Here is a 15,156-nt window from a genome sequence, read left to right on the forward strand (position 1 = left end):
ACAAAGCATTTTGTGCTCAAATTCAGAATCTTCTTTTCTTTTTATATACATAACAGTTTTAAATTAGTTTTAATTAGATTATGAATGGTACTCAATTTTGTATTAATCTGACAATTAATGTGGTTAAAAATTGGAAAATGTGTTTGTAAATGTGATCTAAAGTGAAGCATCATGGGATGTGGGCGGTACTAGTAACGATAGACAAGCACATGGGCCAATAAAAGCCCCAGATACTCTGTTTGTTTATTCTGATTGGTTAGCGGTGAAAAACACGATACACAAAAGTGATATCATTCACTACACACGTTAATGATTATAAAGATATACTGTTTACAATTATTTATTACTTCTACTTTAATGAAAATATCCAAATGACAGTTTATCTAGTCTAACTTTGTTTTAGACTGTATGTGTGAAATTGACAGTTGGTCCCAAAATGACCGTTTTCGTGTAAAATATTTTATCCCAGTGGAATTGAAATGTGCGTGTTTGCACAATATATATATATGTATATATATATATAATGAATGTACATTATAAATGACAAATCACAATGTAAATATATTGATAGTTTACAATACCCAAAAGCTAATGTGCTAATCACTATTGGCTTTAGCATTCGTTACAGTTGATTGAACACCTAAAATGTGCAATACTTATTCCCATCCAGGTCAATGATGCCCCTAAAGACCTCATATGTTCATAGGTTCTAATTGAAGAGTGTGTTGTTGACAGTGCTAACACTGGGTTACTAATGAAAATCCTGCTGTTGTGCTGAAATATTTTATAATACACAATAATCTTATTTAATTTACACTAGCTTTTTTAACATCATTGCCATTTATTTCCCTGCAATCCCTTTTCTCAAAATTGTGCCATTCGAGCAGTTCTATGATGACCACGAGGGGGCGTGTAAATTGTATTTGGCACCTCCATCTTAGAACGACATTAGAACTCGAGGAACAGTTAAAATATGCCATATTTCTGCATTGAATGAATGCAGTCACCATAGAAACCATTCAGTGACCAGAACCAGAAACGTTGCCAGAACACAACACAAGTGTGGCCATCTTGTCATTTCAGTGTATTTGTGAATCTCTTATTTATATTTGTTAACCCTTTTAAACATTACCACGTTTTTAAAGGGATTGATATGCATAAATAATTAGCATTTAAAATGTCAAAGTGTAAAGAAAGTGTAAATGTCTGACCACACTCACTGTAAAAAAAAAAACAGTGTTTGTGCTACCTTAAAATTTTAAATTCTCAACTTATAGGGAAAGTTGTTTAATCAGAACATATTGCTCACTTAAATCAATATAACTTGTTAAATGAACATAATGTCTTTTTAAATAAACGTGACTTGCTTATTTCAATCAACAAAACTCTCATTCAAGTTAATACTCATACTATATTTTAATATTTGTGATTCCCATAAAAGTAGTTACAGTTATTGACAGCCATTTGACAACAAAAGACCAGTTAATGATCAGACCATTATCTGTCTTATCCCGCAAACATTTTGAAACCTGTCAAAGAGACACGCATGGATCACACAATGACGCAAATCACAATGATGTGACAATAATCAAACACATCATTGAGTAAAAAAAAAAATTAGCTTTGAATTATTCCTACATGACAAGTAAAAAAAAAAAGTAATACTGCAATTTGCACAATTTATTAATGCTAAGTGCATGCTGGGAATCCAAATATGATGTACATAGTTCTCTTGGCTTATATTTTTAATTTCAGCTGAATCGTTTTTTTTTTTTTTTTTAAGTTCAATAATATCTCACAAGTGCAGCAAACAAAAACTTGGATAATTGAGTAATCTCAACAAGATCAATTCAGTGCAGTTTTTATAACTCTACATTTTAAGTTATGACAATGGGCTACATTGCATTCAACAACTCTTTTCTCATGTGTCTTTGTAAACTTTGCCTTAATTCCTAAAAAATAAATAAAAGTAAAATATTTGGACTTGAAAAAAAGCAATTATTTTAAATGTTATCACAATCAGCCATTGCTGCCATTATTTATCAGAACCTGTGGAATAGATGGTAAAGCATAGAATTTAATAGCGCATTTAAAATACAGCATATATATATATATATATATATATATATATAGTATTAGACATTAACAAACCTGTACAAAATAATCCCTGCATTTGTTGAAACATTCGAGTGTATGTTCGAGAGAAGACAATGCATTATTGTACAGTCTATTGTTTTCTGCAACACCATTACCATTTATTTAATGAATGTTTTTTCCATTTCACAGTAAATGTGTTGAACTGAGCAATGAAACCTGATGGTCCTACAGCACATGAATCAGGAGAAACATGGTGTGTTGCATAGTACTAGACCTACATGGGATCTGCATACTATTTACACATTTTATGCTTATTTTGGGGGAAAACATTTGGGAGAATTTATTTTCTGGAATAGTTTGGCATTACCTCACAGTTATCTTCGGTTTGCAATAGCTTTATCCTCCCTTTACGAAAATAAACCATAATTTACTTGAACCATGGCTTATACCAAACATTTGTTTTACTACAGTCATGGTTACTGCAGGTTAACTATAGTGAAACTGGTTCATTTTGATAAGGGCATTTTATTTAGGTGAATACCGTGGTTTTAAAAATGATAGTTGTACCACAAATTAATCATGGTGTTACTATAGTTAAACTGTAGTAGCAATGTTTTTTGGCAGAATGTTAATGATTTTTATAACCATATTTTGGTTTTCTTGTACTATTACCATGATTTTACTATACTGTAAAAAAAACAACAACAACAGTTCACTCAACTTAACTTAAGCTAGTTGTCTATTTGCACTGATTCAGACAAGTTACATAAACACAAAATAGAGCTGCCAGAATTAACACGTTAATGCACGCAAAAAAAGTTCAACGTGTTAATTTTCCTTAATCGCAATTAACGCGTTAACAGTTAATACAGCATAAACAATGGTTGGAAGGGCGGAAGCTTTATAATGTGTCCACCCGGAGTCATTACACTGATGCACATGCCACAAACAAACACAGCAGTGATTCAGTGTCAGTGATAAAGTGATGGGGAAAGGAGCTCTAAATGCTATTTGTTGTATAAAACAAGCACAGATGGAACATGTGACAGAAATCAAGTATTTTTCAGACTATGTAAGGTGGATTTAATTACAAAAGAAGCAAATCAAGTCTTAACTATCATCAAAATGCCAAATGAGATGATTTTTTTCCTTCAAGCGCTTTTCATGTGGAGTTCAAAGCGACAACTAACGTAAGTGTTGACACTGTGATGCGAATCATGAATGCGGCTTCAGGATTACTGTAACAAAGCAGATAGCCACAGTCTACCGGCAGATTCATATTGTGGAGGATGAGAGTTTAAGGGATTTAATGCCCACTGCAATGAATATGCAACCTATATGGATAGCTCTTTCAATCAGTCAAACTTTTAATGTTACTTGAATTGGTGATATTTTAGTGGATTTCTGTCTTTATACTGTGGAAGGCTTTGTTTGGAAAATGTTAATAAAGCATTATATTGTTACATATTGATTTGTTTTCTTTCCCCCCAAAAAACTGAAATATTTTGAAATATTTTAGAAGTATAAATTATGTCAAATTTCAGCATTTTCAAAATCTGCGATTAATCGCAATTAACATGGGAAAAGTTATGCAATTTAATCGAGATTATATTTTTAATCGACTGACAGCACTAAAAAAATAGCAATTTCTTTCAATTTAAGAAGTTTTGTCAAGACAACTAAATAATCCATTGACAAAACTGTGCATTCTAAATGTTCTGGATTTAACAGGTTTTGTTCATATAACTTTAATATGATGACAAGCAAGGCTAATCAGGCTGCATTGCAGCACCTAAAGTTCTTAATTTCTATATTCTAATTAAAGAATTTTAAGAACAACAAAAGTTGGACATCCAATTTCTTGAATGTGATTTTAACACAAACCTGATTAATTGTGACACACAACTAACACCATTAAATCAAATATAAGCTCTTTACATCACCATACACTTATTAAATAACAGAAATGATAAAAACAAACAACACAAATAAAGTCCACAACACTAACCTCATTATTTATTCATACTGCAATGCATGCTGGGAGCTGGCAAATCTTTGCTTTTTAAGTCAACTTTGTTAAGTGAGTTGAAATGGTAAATATGATTGTTAAAAAGTTGATAGAATCAAAACTTAAGCTGGCATGCTATTTTAGATGTGTCAACTCAAAAAGCTAATTGATACAACTAAACCTCGAAATCAGTTTTTACAGTGGAATATTTTGGTTGAAATATGGTTACTGTAGTAAACCCATGGTACAATTTGTGGTTACTATGGTTGAACTACTAATACATGAGTTCAAGAAAAATACTGTAGTAAAACAATAGTATTTTTTTCACAAGGTATGGATAAAGGTATTGTGAGGGAACCCACAAGAATTTCAAGGGAATGCAAATTATTGTGAGGGGACACAAATCTATTCCAGAAAATAAATTCCATCCCTGTCCTCTAAGGAGTTCTTAGAGAATTCTGAAAAATGGTTTTAAATACTATACCATAATGCACTGTTATTGGTAGCTGATAGGATCATCAGATTATCTAAAATATCCGTCTAAAACTAAAGTTTTTGGCAGTTTGTACATAAAATCTGAATGATTGAAAAAAGATTTATTTGGCAGAATTTTGATGTTCCAGAAAAAAGAAAACATTCCTCTCTTTCATGCTTTCACAATTTTCTATTCCTTTAGTTATGTATAAAAAAAAACAGACCTTACAACTGTGTTTTTAAAGGCTACTGACCTGTGGTTAAGCCACACAAACCAATAGCTACCACCAAAGCCTCACCTGACTTGTTTAAGTACATTGTGACCAGCTGCTATTTACAATATGTTCAGCTATACAGAAATACATGCATATAAACACCCAGTAAAGCCAGCAGCACATGACTCAGACACTCAGCTAAAATATCTTTATGGTCTATAGTGGTTGCTAGGGCATAACTATGTGGTTGCTTCCTAGCCCAAGTCAAAAGAGGCTACTATATGAGATTCTGGTGTCTAAACATGACTTGGGTCCCTCTTTCAATGTACGTCTATGGGTTTATGTCACCCATTGAGTAAATCTATGGAGACTTGCTAATAGATATATGGAGCATTGTGTGTATTGAGCTATATTTATGTTTCAAAACCAAATGAGCCACCTTGCGAAATACTGCGTGTGAAGAAGGCATGGACGGATGTTGAGTGTGTGTGAAACCAGCAAAAAACTATGGCCAAGCAGCCTCTTTTTAATGCTGCACTTTAAGAGTAAGAGTGATGTTAAAATGAAATTCACCACTAAAATTAAATCCATGTCCATTGAGAATTTTCAGTGTAGCTGTGTACGAAGCACTGACCCACATGGAGGACACTGCCAAACAAAGAAACTTCCTATTGGTCAACACGGAGAAATCGTCAGTCAGAGTTCACCAAACTTGAACTCCACTCGAAATATGCGAGGGGAAAACGTTTAGCCAGTGGAATTAAATTGCGCAAAATTCACGATTACACGGATTCCCGTTGAAATTACTGTATCAAGGAATTTCAGTGTGCAAATGTAAATGTGACCGGTTATGAAGGGCATTTCCAAAAATCTCTTGTTTGGTGGAGAAAAATATTGTTTTTCACACTAAAATTAGTGTGGATGTGGCCTAAGGCAACATCCTAACTGACATGGAACCAAAAATTGCCAAATCAAATTTGTATTAGGCTCAATAAGAGAAACATTTTTAAAAGTATTCTGGGAGTGAATATATCCATGAAGCATTCATGCATTGTAGCCTGAGAATTTGGCCAAAATGATATCTCTTATAAGTCACCATCATTTCTTTTTGGAACAGCATTCACATTAGGCGCTTTCACAAAACCTTTTCTGGAATATTAGCGCCATTTTTCAGTTTTGAGGTCAAGTGTGAACAGGACCCTTTGGGAAATACCTGCAGATCAGCTCTGGCAATTGGCAAAATGAGAAGTTGTAAAAGTTAACAATGCTATGTGTTAACAAAGCTGTAAGATTAACTGTTAAGACGCATACGAGGTCAGGACGCGCTGATGTATGAAGTCTGCTTTGGGCCAATCTCAATGTTCTGACAGAGATTATTCAATTTCCTGCCATTTTCTTATTTCTCCTTGAGGGGTGTGGGTGAATTAGAGAATGTTGTGCTAAATTTCAATTGCAAAGCTATTGATCAATCAGAGAGAAGGTTTAATCTTTACTTTTTCTCCAGAAATGACTAATCTATTACCAACCAGCTCATGAACGCAAACGTAAATTTGATTTGTCAAACTTTGTCTCAATTTAATCTAATTTAGAGGGTAAATTAGCGAAAAAAGAGAATGGACAATTTAGATAAGATCATACTCACTATATTCCATCAAGAGATTCTCTCTGAATGTCAATTTGCCACAGTAATCATGCTTTAGAGGACAGGAACAAGCCTTCAAATCACTGTGTGGGAGAATGTGGGAAAAAGACACAGACCTCAAACTCAGGGAGGGAATTTATATTCTGAAATAGATTTGCATTCCCTCACAAAAAGTTTTGCGTTCCTTCGCAATTATTTTGAATTTCCTCACCATATCTTTATCCATCCCTTACAAAAACGAACCATGGTTTTACTACAGAAACCATATTTTAATCATGATATTCGTAGTAAAACCATAGTAATAAAACAGGAATACCAAAACGATGGTAATAACAATCGTTACTACAGTATGACTATAGTAACACATTGGTTTACACATTTTTGTTTTATTATTAGTTAAAAAAAAATTTGCAATAAGAAGCCACAAATTAACCATTGCTGTAACTATATAAAAACTAACCATGTTTTTGGGGCATAATGATTGAGTTTTGTTTTTTTTTATTATTAATATGGTTTTACCATGAACATCATGGTTCAAATATGGTTACTGTAGTAAAACCATGGTTAGTTTTCGTTAGGTATGTGTTAAGATATTGCGAGAGAATGTAATTTGTAATTTCAAAATGTAATTTCAAAAATATTTCAAAGAATAAATTCCCTCTGAATTAGACTGTGAAATGAAAACCCACTGAGAATTAAAAAAATACATGTTATTGTCCACGAGACTGCTGCAAGCTCTTTTAACCACTGGTGACTTCAAAACATAAGATGAAGCAGGGTCTCTCCATTCCAGTCCAAACATACAGTACTACACTGATACATTTTCACTCATCACACTGGAAGGAGCATCTTTGAGCGAGCGATGAACTGAGCGATTGCATTGAGAGAACTGTACCATAACCTCAGGCAGCAACAACAAGGTAAGTGCAGTAGGTGAGCAGAGACCAGAACAAGGTCCTGAGTCAGTGACCATGATGTGATGCATTTGGGCGCCTACACACTAGAGACAAGCTCTGATGGAGCATTTGACAAATAGGAATGCATAAGCACCATTTCAAAGAATAGAAAGAGCCAGGTCAGATTGCAATCAATTAGGAATACGAAGCACAACTGGACCCATCTGTCTGAAAGTCAATTGGCCAATGGGCACATCACTTCTGCAAACACTTCCGCATTTTTCCTATTCATCCTTGCAACGCACCGTCCCCAACATTCTCTGACACAACTCTAGTGTGTAGGCACCCTTAGAGAAAGCCAGGGTGAGCAACAATCGACAGATACACATGTGAGAGTTTACAGGTGTGTTGTGAGAGTCAACAGCTGCAGCTCTTCGCTCGCTCGGCTTCCTCATCAGCCGGGTAAAGAACTTTAGCGGTGAGGCCACTTTTGACCCCATCCCAGCCGTCACGGGTGGAGATCTCCCCCATCTTCATCAGCTCATAGATGTCCCTTGTGAGCAGCTCGAAAGCACGCTCCACGTTGCTGTTGCACTTGGCCGAAGTTTCCACATAACGGATGCCGAGTTCTGCCGCCAGCTCCTCCGCCTCATCTCGTGACACCTTGCGGTCACAGGTCAGGTCGCTTTTGTGGCCAATCAGAATGTAGATCATGTGATGAGGCAGGATGTGCTCGCTGACTTCTCGGTGCCATTCCCGCACGTGATCGAAGGCCTTCCTATTGGTCAAGTCAAAGACTAGGAGGCCGCCCACAGAGTTGCGATAGTATGAGGTGGTGATGGACCTGAGCACATGAAGAACACAACTGTTTAAATGTTTGGAATGTTCCTTTAAAATAAACAAGTTAAGTTTAAAGGACTAGTTCACCTGAAAAATGAAAATTCAGTCATTGTTTACTCTCCCCTGTGTTGACATAACCCTAAATGATTTTCTTTTCAAGGTCTTTTTCTTAAAAAAAGGGAGAAATTGTGAAAAACATTTGTGCTCAGTGATGTCATACAATAGAAGTTGAAGAAATGCATCAATTCTTCAACTACAAACTCTTCAGACATGTTTGGAAGTTCTGTTCTCTCTATTGTGTGCAGCTGTGTTGTGTTTTGTCATCGCTATCGCGGACATGTTTTTATATATACAAAACGTGGCTGCGTGGACTGTGGCTCTCATGCCCTATCATGAACAGGAGATCAATGGTCCGTAAACAGTATAACAAAATAATACAATACTGTAGATTTCGGTTTGTTTCTCAGCAAACCTTATTGTATGCTTTCATAACAATCATGAGTCTTATTAGACTTCTGAATTGTACTTTTGTGTTCTTTTGAAGCTTGAAGAGATAGTCACTATAAACTGCCATTGTATGACTGAGCACAACATTTTTCCACAATTTCTCCCTTAGTGTTAAGAAAAAGAAAGAAAGTCATATAGGATTAAAACAATACAGGGGTGTGTAAACAATAACAGAATTTTCATTTTTGGGTGAACTATCACTTTAATGATGACCACAGAAAATAATATGCTTTCAATAACTTAACATTAATATTCCCTTTGTTGAGGGTTTATAATATGATTAATATGCCTTTTACAGATGCATTATACATCATTGATATGCAGTTATAACAACATTAATAAAAATGGTGAGATTCATGCAATACTTGCCAAATAGTGAGCATTTTAACTTACATGTTATAAATGCTTAATAAATACACTTATATATACTTAAATTAAGCAAAAACATAAAATGTCCTAATTCATGTTTTATGAAGCAAAAATAGTCTATAAACGTGAATTTAAAAGGAGTTTTTTATAGTCATTACTGTAATGTCTTGACTCACTCGTGTTGTCTCTTTCCTTGTCACACTCATGTCAAAAGAATGGTGCTACTCTGAATACCTATTCCTAGTTACCTAATGTCCTCTGTAAAAAAACACTTTCAGCTCTTCATGCTCATTAAAGAATACATCATATAATAAAGCCTGATGACCATTAAAACATACTGAAAATTATGCACAGATCTTCGGTTTTATCCAGTTTGTAAAAACAATGATAAATCATGTTTACAGTAATGTACTTACAATGTAAGTCTATGGGGCAAGAGATTGTAGGATTGTAGTGTAGATGTTTAAAAGGAATATTCTGGGTTCAATACAAGTTAAACTCAATCAACAACATTTGTGGCATAATGTTGATTATCATAAAAAAATATTTTGAATCATCTCACCTTTTCTTAAAAAAAAAGAAGCAAAAATCGAGGTTAGGGTAAGGCACTTACAATGGAAGTGAATGGAAGTGAGTGTCTAAAGGCAGAAATTTTAAGCTTCTAATTTTATAAAAGGAATTAAATTAATTCTTCTGTTAATACTTGTGTATTATCTGAGCTGTTAAGTTGTTTAAATCATCAAATTTGAGGTCATTTTAGGGTTTATGGTGTCGCAATGGCAGCAAAATTGTACAATTGGATAGAACTTAAAACAGAAATGGTTAGAAGATTATTTTTTTCTCACACTAAAATCATGTTAACACGCATATTGTGGCTAAAATACTTACGTATTTTAATGTTTACGGATTGGCCCCAAGTGCCTAAGTGAAACTATCTATTATAAGATAATTTTATGTTAATCTCTCTCATTCTCTGGCATTCTATGAGAAAATCATATTTCACTTTGTCTGTCTTTTTTATATCTAAAACTGAATTCAGAAATACATTTAGGCCTGTCGTGGTAGCTTGTTTCAATTTCATGTATGGTCTGTTCATCTAAAAAGCCAACAAAGTGAATGTTTGTGGTACCCCGAAGACAAGCAGTGCTTCTGAATATAGGACATACAGGTCAAAGACATCAGGACCAGAGACAATCCAGCTAAACACAAGCTAAGCACAGATTCCAAACAGCTGTTGCATATGAGATGTGCTGGAGCAAATCTGTGGAACTCATTCATAAACACTCTCTAGGCCTGTGTGCATGCCTGCTTGAACTGAATTACACAAAACCCAACAGGGAAATGATGACATAGAAATGCAAACACACAAAAAAAAGATCTTTGATTACATTCAAAATAATGGCTGCCCTACAACCCAACTCAACACTACAACCAACGACATCATAAATGCATGTACTAAGCACACTTGAAATAATAATGGAAATATGATGGCACCATGTCATGTGAAATAAATCATTATTTGTGCTGAAATAATTTGATGCATAGCACTTGGTACATGTCAGGAGATGACACATAATAATAATAGGCCTGATAATAATAATAATAATAATAATAATAATAACCTGAATCGCTCTTGTCCGGCTGTATCCCACAGCTGTAGTTTGATTTTCACCCCCGGTTCGATGTCTAGTGAACGGGCGTAGAAATCCACACCGACCGTCGGGTCCGCGACATCGCTGTATATGCCATCCGTGAACCTCTTCAGTAAAGATGATTTGCCAACCGTCGAGTCACCCAGTAGAATGATCCTGAACTGGTATTGCCATAAAGTATCCATGGCATGGCGAGTGCAGAGCTCCAGACAAAGCGCCCGGCACACGGGTTTAAACTGAGAGAGAGAGAGAGAGAGAGAGAGAGAGAGAGAGAGAGAGAGAGAGAGAGAGGTGGATGTGTTGCTGCAGTCATGTGATGACGGTAATTATGCACTGATTCCCTCATATCAAAGCTCATTGTCTTTAACGAATGTTAACTACTGAAAACGAACCAAAGTACTTCATTCAATCTGCCAATCTGTTGCAAAATAAATGCTGCTGTGTGAGGCGCCTTGATCAGTCTGTTGATATTAGCATTTAGCCAATGGATAACGCTTATAAAACATTTTTGAATGGAATAAAACCAGTTATTTTAGATAAAAAACAAATAATAAAAAAAAAACGTTTTACCGTAGGTTACCTCACAAAACATTTGAACGGTGTTGCTTATTGGGTCATTCTACGAAAATGGTGGCTTTCCTGTCCCGGCCTTATATCACCAGGAAAAACACTTAAAAGTGTCAGATAACGACACAAAATATCTGTTTTTTGTTTTAATTTAAATGTTTTATTGTTAATAAAACATATGTAAGACAGTTATATTGAAAAGCAATTTTTTTATATATTGTAGAATACGGTCAGTTCCATGAAATTGGCTTGTCCCTCGGGTCAGGAGTCGTTGTTTAGTGACATATTTTAAGTTAAAAAATATTTTTTTCTCCCCCTTTAAATGTCATAATACAAATGAAAGTAGTATAGTTATTTAGTGGACTACTTAAAAAACTAAAATATCAACTAAATATTATAAATAATTTACAAGGAATAGCTGTCCCTCAATTTCATGTCACTGGTGTTACAATTGATAAAAAACACCACTTTGAAAAAATGCAACATCCTTGCCAACTTCTTCCTGGGTCAAAGGTTCATTGGAGGTGGGGCTGTTTTGAAAAGCACATGGTGAGTGTTCACTCTCTCTTCATCTTTTAGCAATTTGATAAATAATTTGACAATTTCATGCGAGGACTTAAGATGCGTCACTGCTGTTCTACAGTTTATAGTAAGGGGAAAGGAAATTTGATTAAAATAATTGTTCAAATTGCATGATTAAGTGATTTATTTACAATTTAAGAAGTGTAGTTTGAGCTACTGTGGCCGCCATCTTAGATATCCCATCTCACTGGTCACTGGTGTTATCGTCACTGGTGTTACTGTTGCTGCTGGTAACACCAGTGACATGACGATAACACCAGTGACAATCAATAACACCACTAACATTTTTCTCGACATAAGATTTCATAAAAGCCTCAACAATTATATTAATAAAGACTTATTAGCATTTTATTACTGTTTCAATATTGTACAAATATAATGTGGCTTTCCTTTTGACAGATATGGCGAAATTAAGTGCTGCTGAAAAGCAAAAACTCTACAGACAGCGCAGGGACACTGACCCAGACCGCAGAGCAGCCTACCTTAAAAAGAAACAACAGACAAACATATATTCCATACAAAATGTTCATATCAGCACTGTTGGAAAAACAGATTTAGTTTGCGTTCAATGTTAGTGTTTCTAATGTTCTAGTGGATATGATTTATGTTTGTATGACGAAGTTGTGTTATAAGACACATTTTTGTCAATATGGCTTCATCGTTCGGTCTTAATCTGACCAATAACCTTAATTTTATGAAATCTGAAATTATTTGTAATGTAAAATATTACTAATAAATTGATAAAAATTTGTTTGAAATAATCTTAAGTTATGTCATTGGTTTCACATTGCGTCACTGGTGTTACATTGCGTCACTGGTGTTACTGCATGGCATGTATTGGTGTTCTGGCATCAGAGTTGCCCAGTTTCTAGATTATGGTTTTTGTATCTACCTACCTGTTGCTGCATTCATTAGTAAGCATTTTAAGGATATGATCATTCAATTTTGATCACTCAACCTCAAATATTTCTAATGTTACAACAAAAAACACAATGGTAGAAATAAAAATTGTCACACAATAGAACTTTACACATACCTGTTTAAAGTAAATTATTACTAATCAAGACAATTTCTTAATATTACATTAACCTTTTCTGTCTTTGATTATGTATGAAAATTAAATAGTCAAATTACATTCTGGAAAGCCTGAATTGTCATCTTAAATATAGGTAATGCCAGTGACAAAAAGGCAGCACAAGCAATTTTTTATGTAATGTAGTAAAAATATCAAAATACATTAAGCTGTCATTTAAGTTGATTTATAATGTTAAGAGGTTAACTGTTATCTGACTATAAGTTTTGGTATAAAAAAAAGAATGACATTTTTTAAAAGTTGTCTGTACAAAAAGCCACCATTTTCATAGAATGACCCTATTATTCATGAACATGGGCGTCAAATAGGAGGGGATGCCGGGGAAATGTCCCCCGCACTTGTGTTTACACTGTGTCTTTCATACAGCAAATGTCTAAATGTACAAATGCAAACATTAAAATTCACTGGTCAATCATGTAATTAATTAAACAAAAAATGTAATCGATTGAGAGCCTGAAAAATATATCTTATTTATTTATGTTTGTCTTGCGCTAATTGTTCTGTCTCCCTCACTTAAATGATTACTACGCCCCTGTTCATGACTATTATGTAGTGTAGGCAATTACAACAATAATCCACTCGAGGCCGTGCATGTGCAGTGTTACCTTGTTATTGTATTATGATATTATAAGACGGTAAACCTTTGTAAAAAATCATCAAGCAAAAAGATTGATTAAAATGTGATTAATGATATTTTCTTTTGAAACCCCTCTTATATTTATTTTATTACTATTATTAATCTACTATTATTGTGTCTTTGTTATTGTTAGTTTGTTTTTGTATGTTTGCATTTTATCTGAACATGTTTAACAGTATAGTCAATGTTGCCTCACACAAGTCGTTCATTTTTTAATTCAGTGTCACACGCACTCTTTGCTCAATTGCAAAAATGGTACGCACACCGCCGTGCGGGTCTAGCAAAATCAAAGCGCACTTCCGTCAATGTCGCGATGACGTCATTTTTGTCGAAATTATAGACCTTTTTCCTGAATGTGGAAGTGTCGATTTGACTGTTTTCAATTTTCCGGTCTCCAGTGTTTTCACTTGCATCGGCGTATATTCTACACGGGTTGAGTAATGTTGAAGGTATTACATTTGTAAAAATGGCCAAATAAAACATGTCGATACTTCACTGAGTTCAAATGACCATTTTTTATACACCAGGTAACGCTGAAATCATTTTTGTTATTCTCTGGATCACTCATTTGGGCAGTTTTTACTTTGGCATCTCGAGACCATCACCATGGCGTCACCCAGTAGGTGCTCAGGAAAACTATGGATAAACCAGGCTTCACCTTTTTTTGGTCCTTTTATATAGTAAAGGCACTGAATGCAATCATTTTCTGAATAAAGGATTGAAATGCGATAAAGGCCCAAAATTGGTTTATAAGATACACTTTACAAGACTACCACTGTGTCTGCATTGCCAGCAATTTGCCTGTTTCAGTCATCTTTTCTTTCTTTTTTGTGCTGTATCAAAGAAAACATGTATATAAGTTGAATTTCTTTTAATCACTGATGTATCTGTAAAATGACATGACTGTATCAGCTGGCTAGCAAAAAGAAAATTTACAAAATTATTTACTGCCATCAAGTTAACCTCATTGTTTTTCCCCCTAACAGAATCTTAACACAATATTTTCTTCAAGAATCCTAATGTTGCTCTTTTCCATACAAAAACAGCTCATATTGACCACTGCTGTCAAGGTCCAAAGAAAAACAAAAATTCTTAAAAGTAGTACATATAACAAAGTGCACGAGTCATATGAATGCAGTTATAAAGTCTTTATACTGAACCTTTATAACGATTTATTATATTTGTCTTATATCAAGCTTGACAGCTCCTGCTCACTGTAAACTGTTATTCTATGGAATAAAGCTGCTTAAAATATTTATTTTTATGTTCCATGTTTTGAAAAACATAAGGGTGAGTAAATGAGTGAGTAAAAGTACATTTTCCAAATAGGCGAATTTTGCCAAATGGAGAATAGTTTGCACCCTTGGAAATTACTGTTGTTCGGTACAACATTTCAATCATAAAACAGTGGGCAAAAATGCATGCTGAGTAAGAAACTTGCATCTTACATGACAATAACACTCTTAACATGAAATGTTTGCTGATGCGTGGCACTGGAATAACCCCGCCTCCATCGATTTGATTGGCTATCTCAAATGACATTGACGAGCGGTGTTAGATAATGAGCACGCTAACAA

The 15,156-nt window shown here is 34.5% G+C and overlaps 1 protein-coding gene across 1 annotated transcript; it reads right to left on the minus strand.

The window, feature by feature from the left end:
* Positions 1–1,416: 1,416 nt before the first annotated feature.
* On the minus strand, positions 1,417–10,902 carry LOC127619510 (ras-related protein Rab-39A-like). The gene is made up of 2 exons (XM_052092351.1): positions 10,671–10,902; positions 1,417–8,176 (listed from the first exon to the last, which is right to left on the minus strand). Exons 1-2 carry the CDS (start codon positions 10,883–10,885, stop codon positions 7,750–7,752), a joined length of 642 nt encoding a protein of 213 aa, XP_051948311.1. The 5' UTR covers positions 10,886–10,902; the 3' UTR covers positions 1,417–7,749.
* Positions 10,903–15,156: the final 4,254 nt, after the last annotated feature.

This window comes from Xyrauchen texanus, chromosome 26, assembly GCF_025860055.1.
Source record: "Xyrauchen texanus isolate HMW12.3.18 chromosome 26, RBS_HiC_50CHRs, whole genome shotgun sequence".
NCBI classification, from domain to species: domain Eukaryota; kingdom Metazoa; phylum Chordata; class Actinopteri; order Cypriniformes; family Catostomidae; genus Xyrauchen; species Xyrauchen texanus.

Bases quoted from the DNA above. Each gene is read 5' to 3' on its own strand.
- LOC127619510 (XM_052092351.1), bottom strand. From the start codon at position 10,885: ATGGATACTTTATGGCAATACCAGTTCAGGATCATTCTACTGGGTGAC. The intron at 8,177-10,670 runs GTTATTATTATT...TCATGTGCTCAG, and splicing joins GCCGGACAAGAGCGATTCAG to GTCCATCACCACCTCATACT.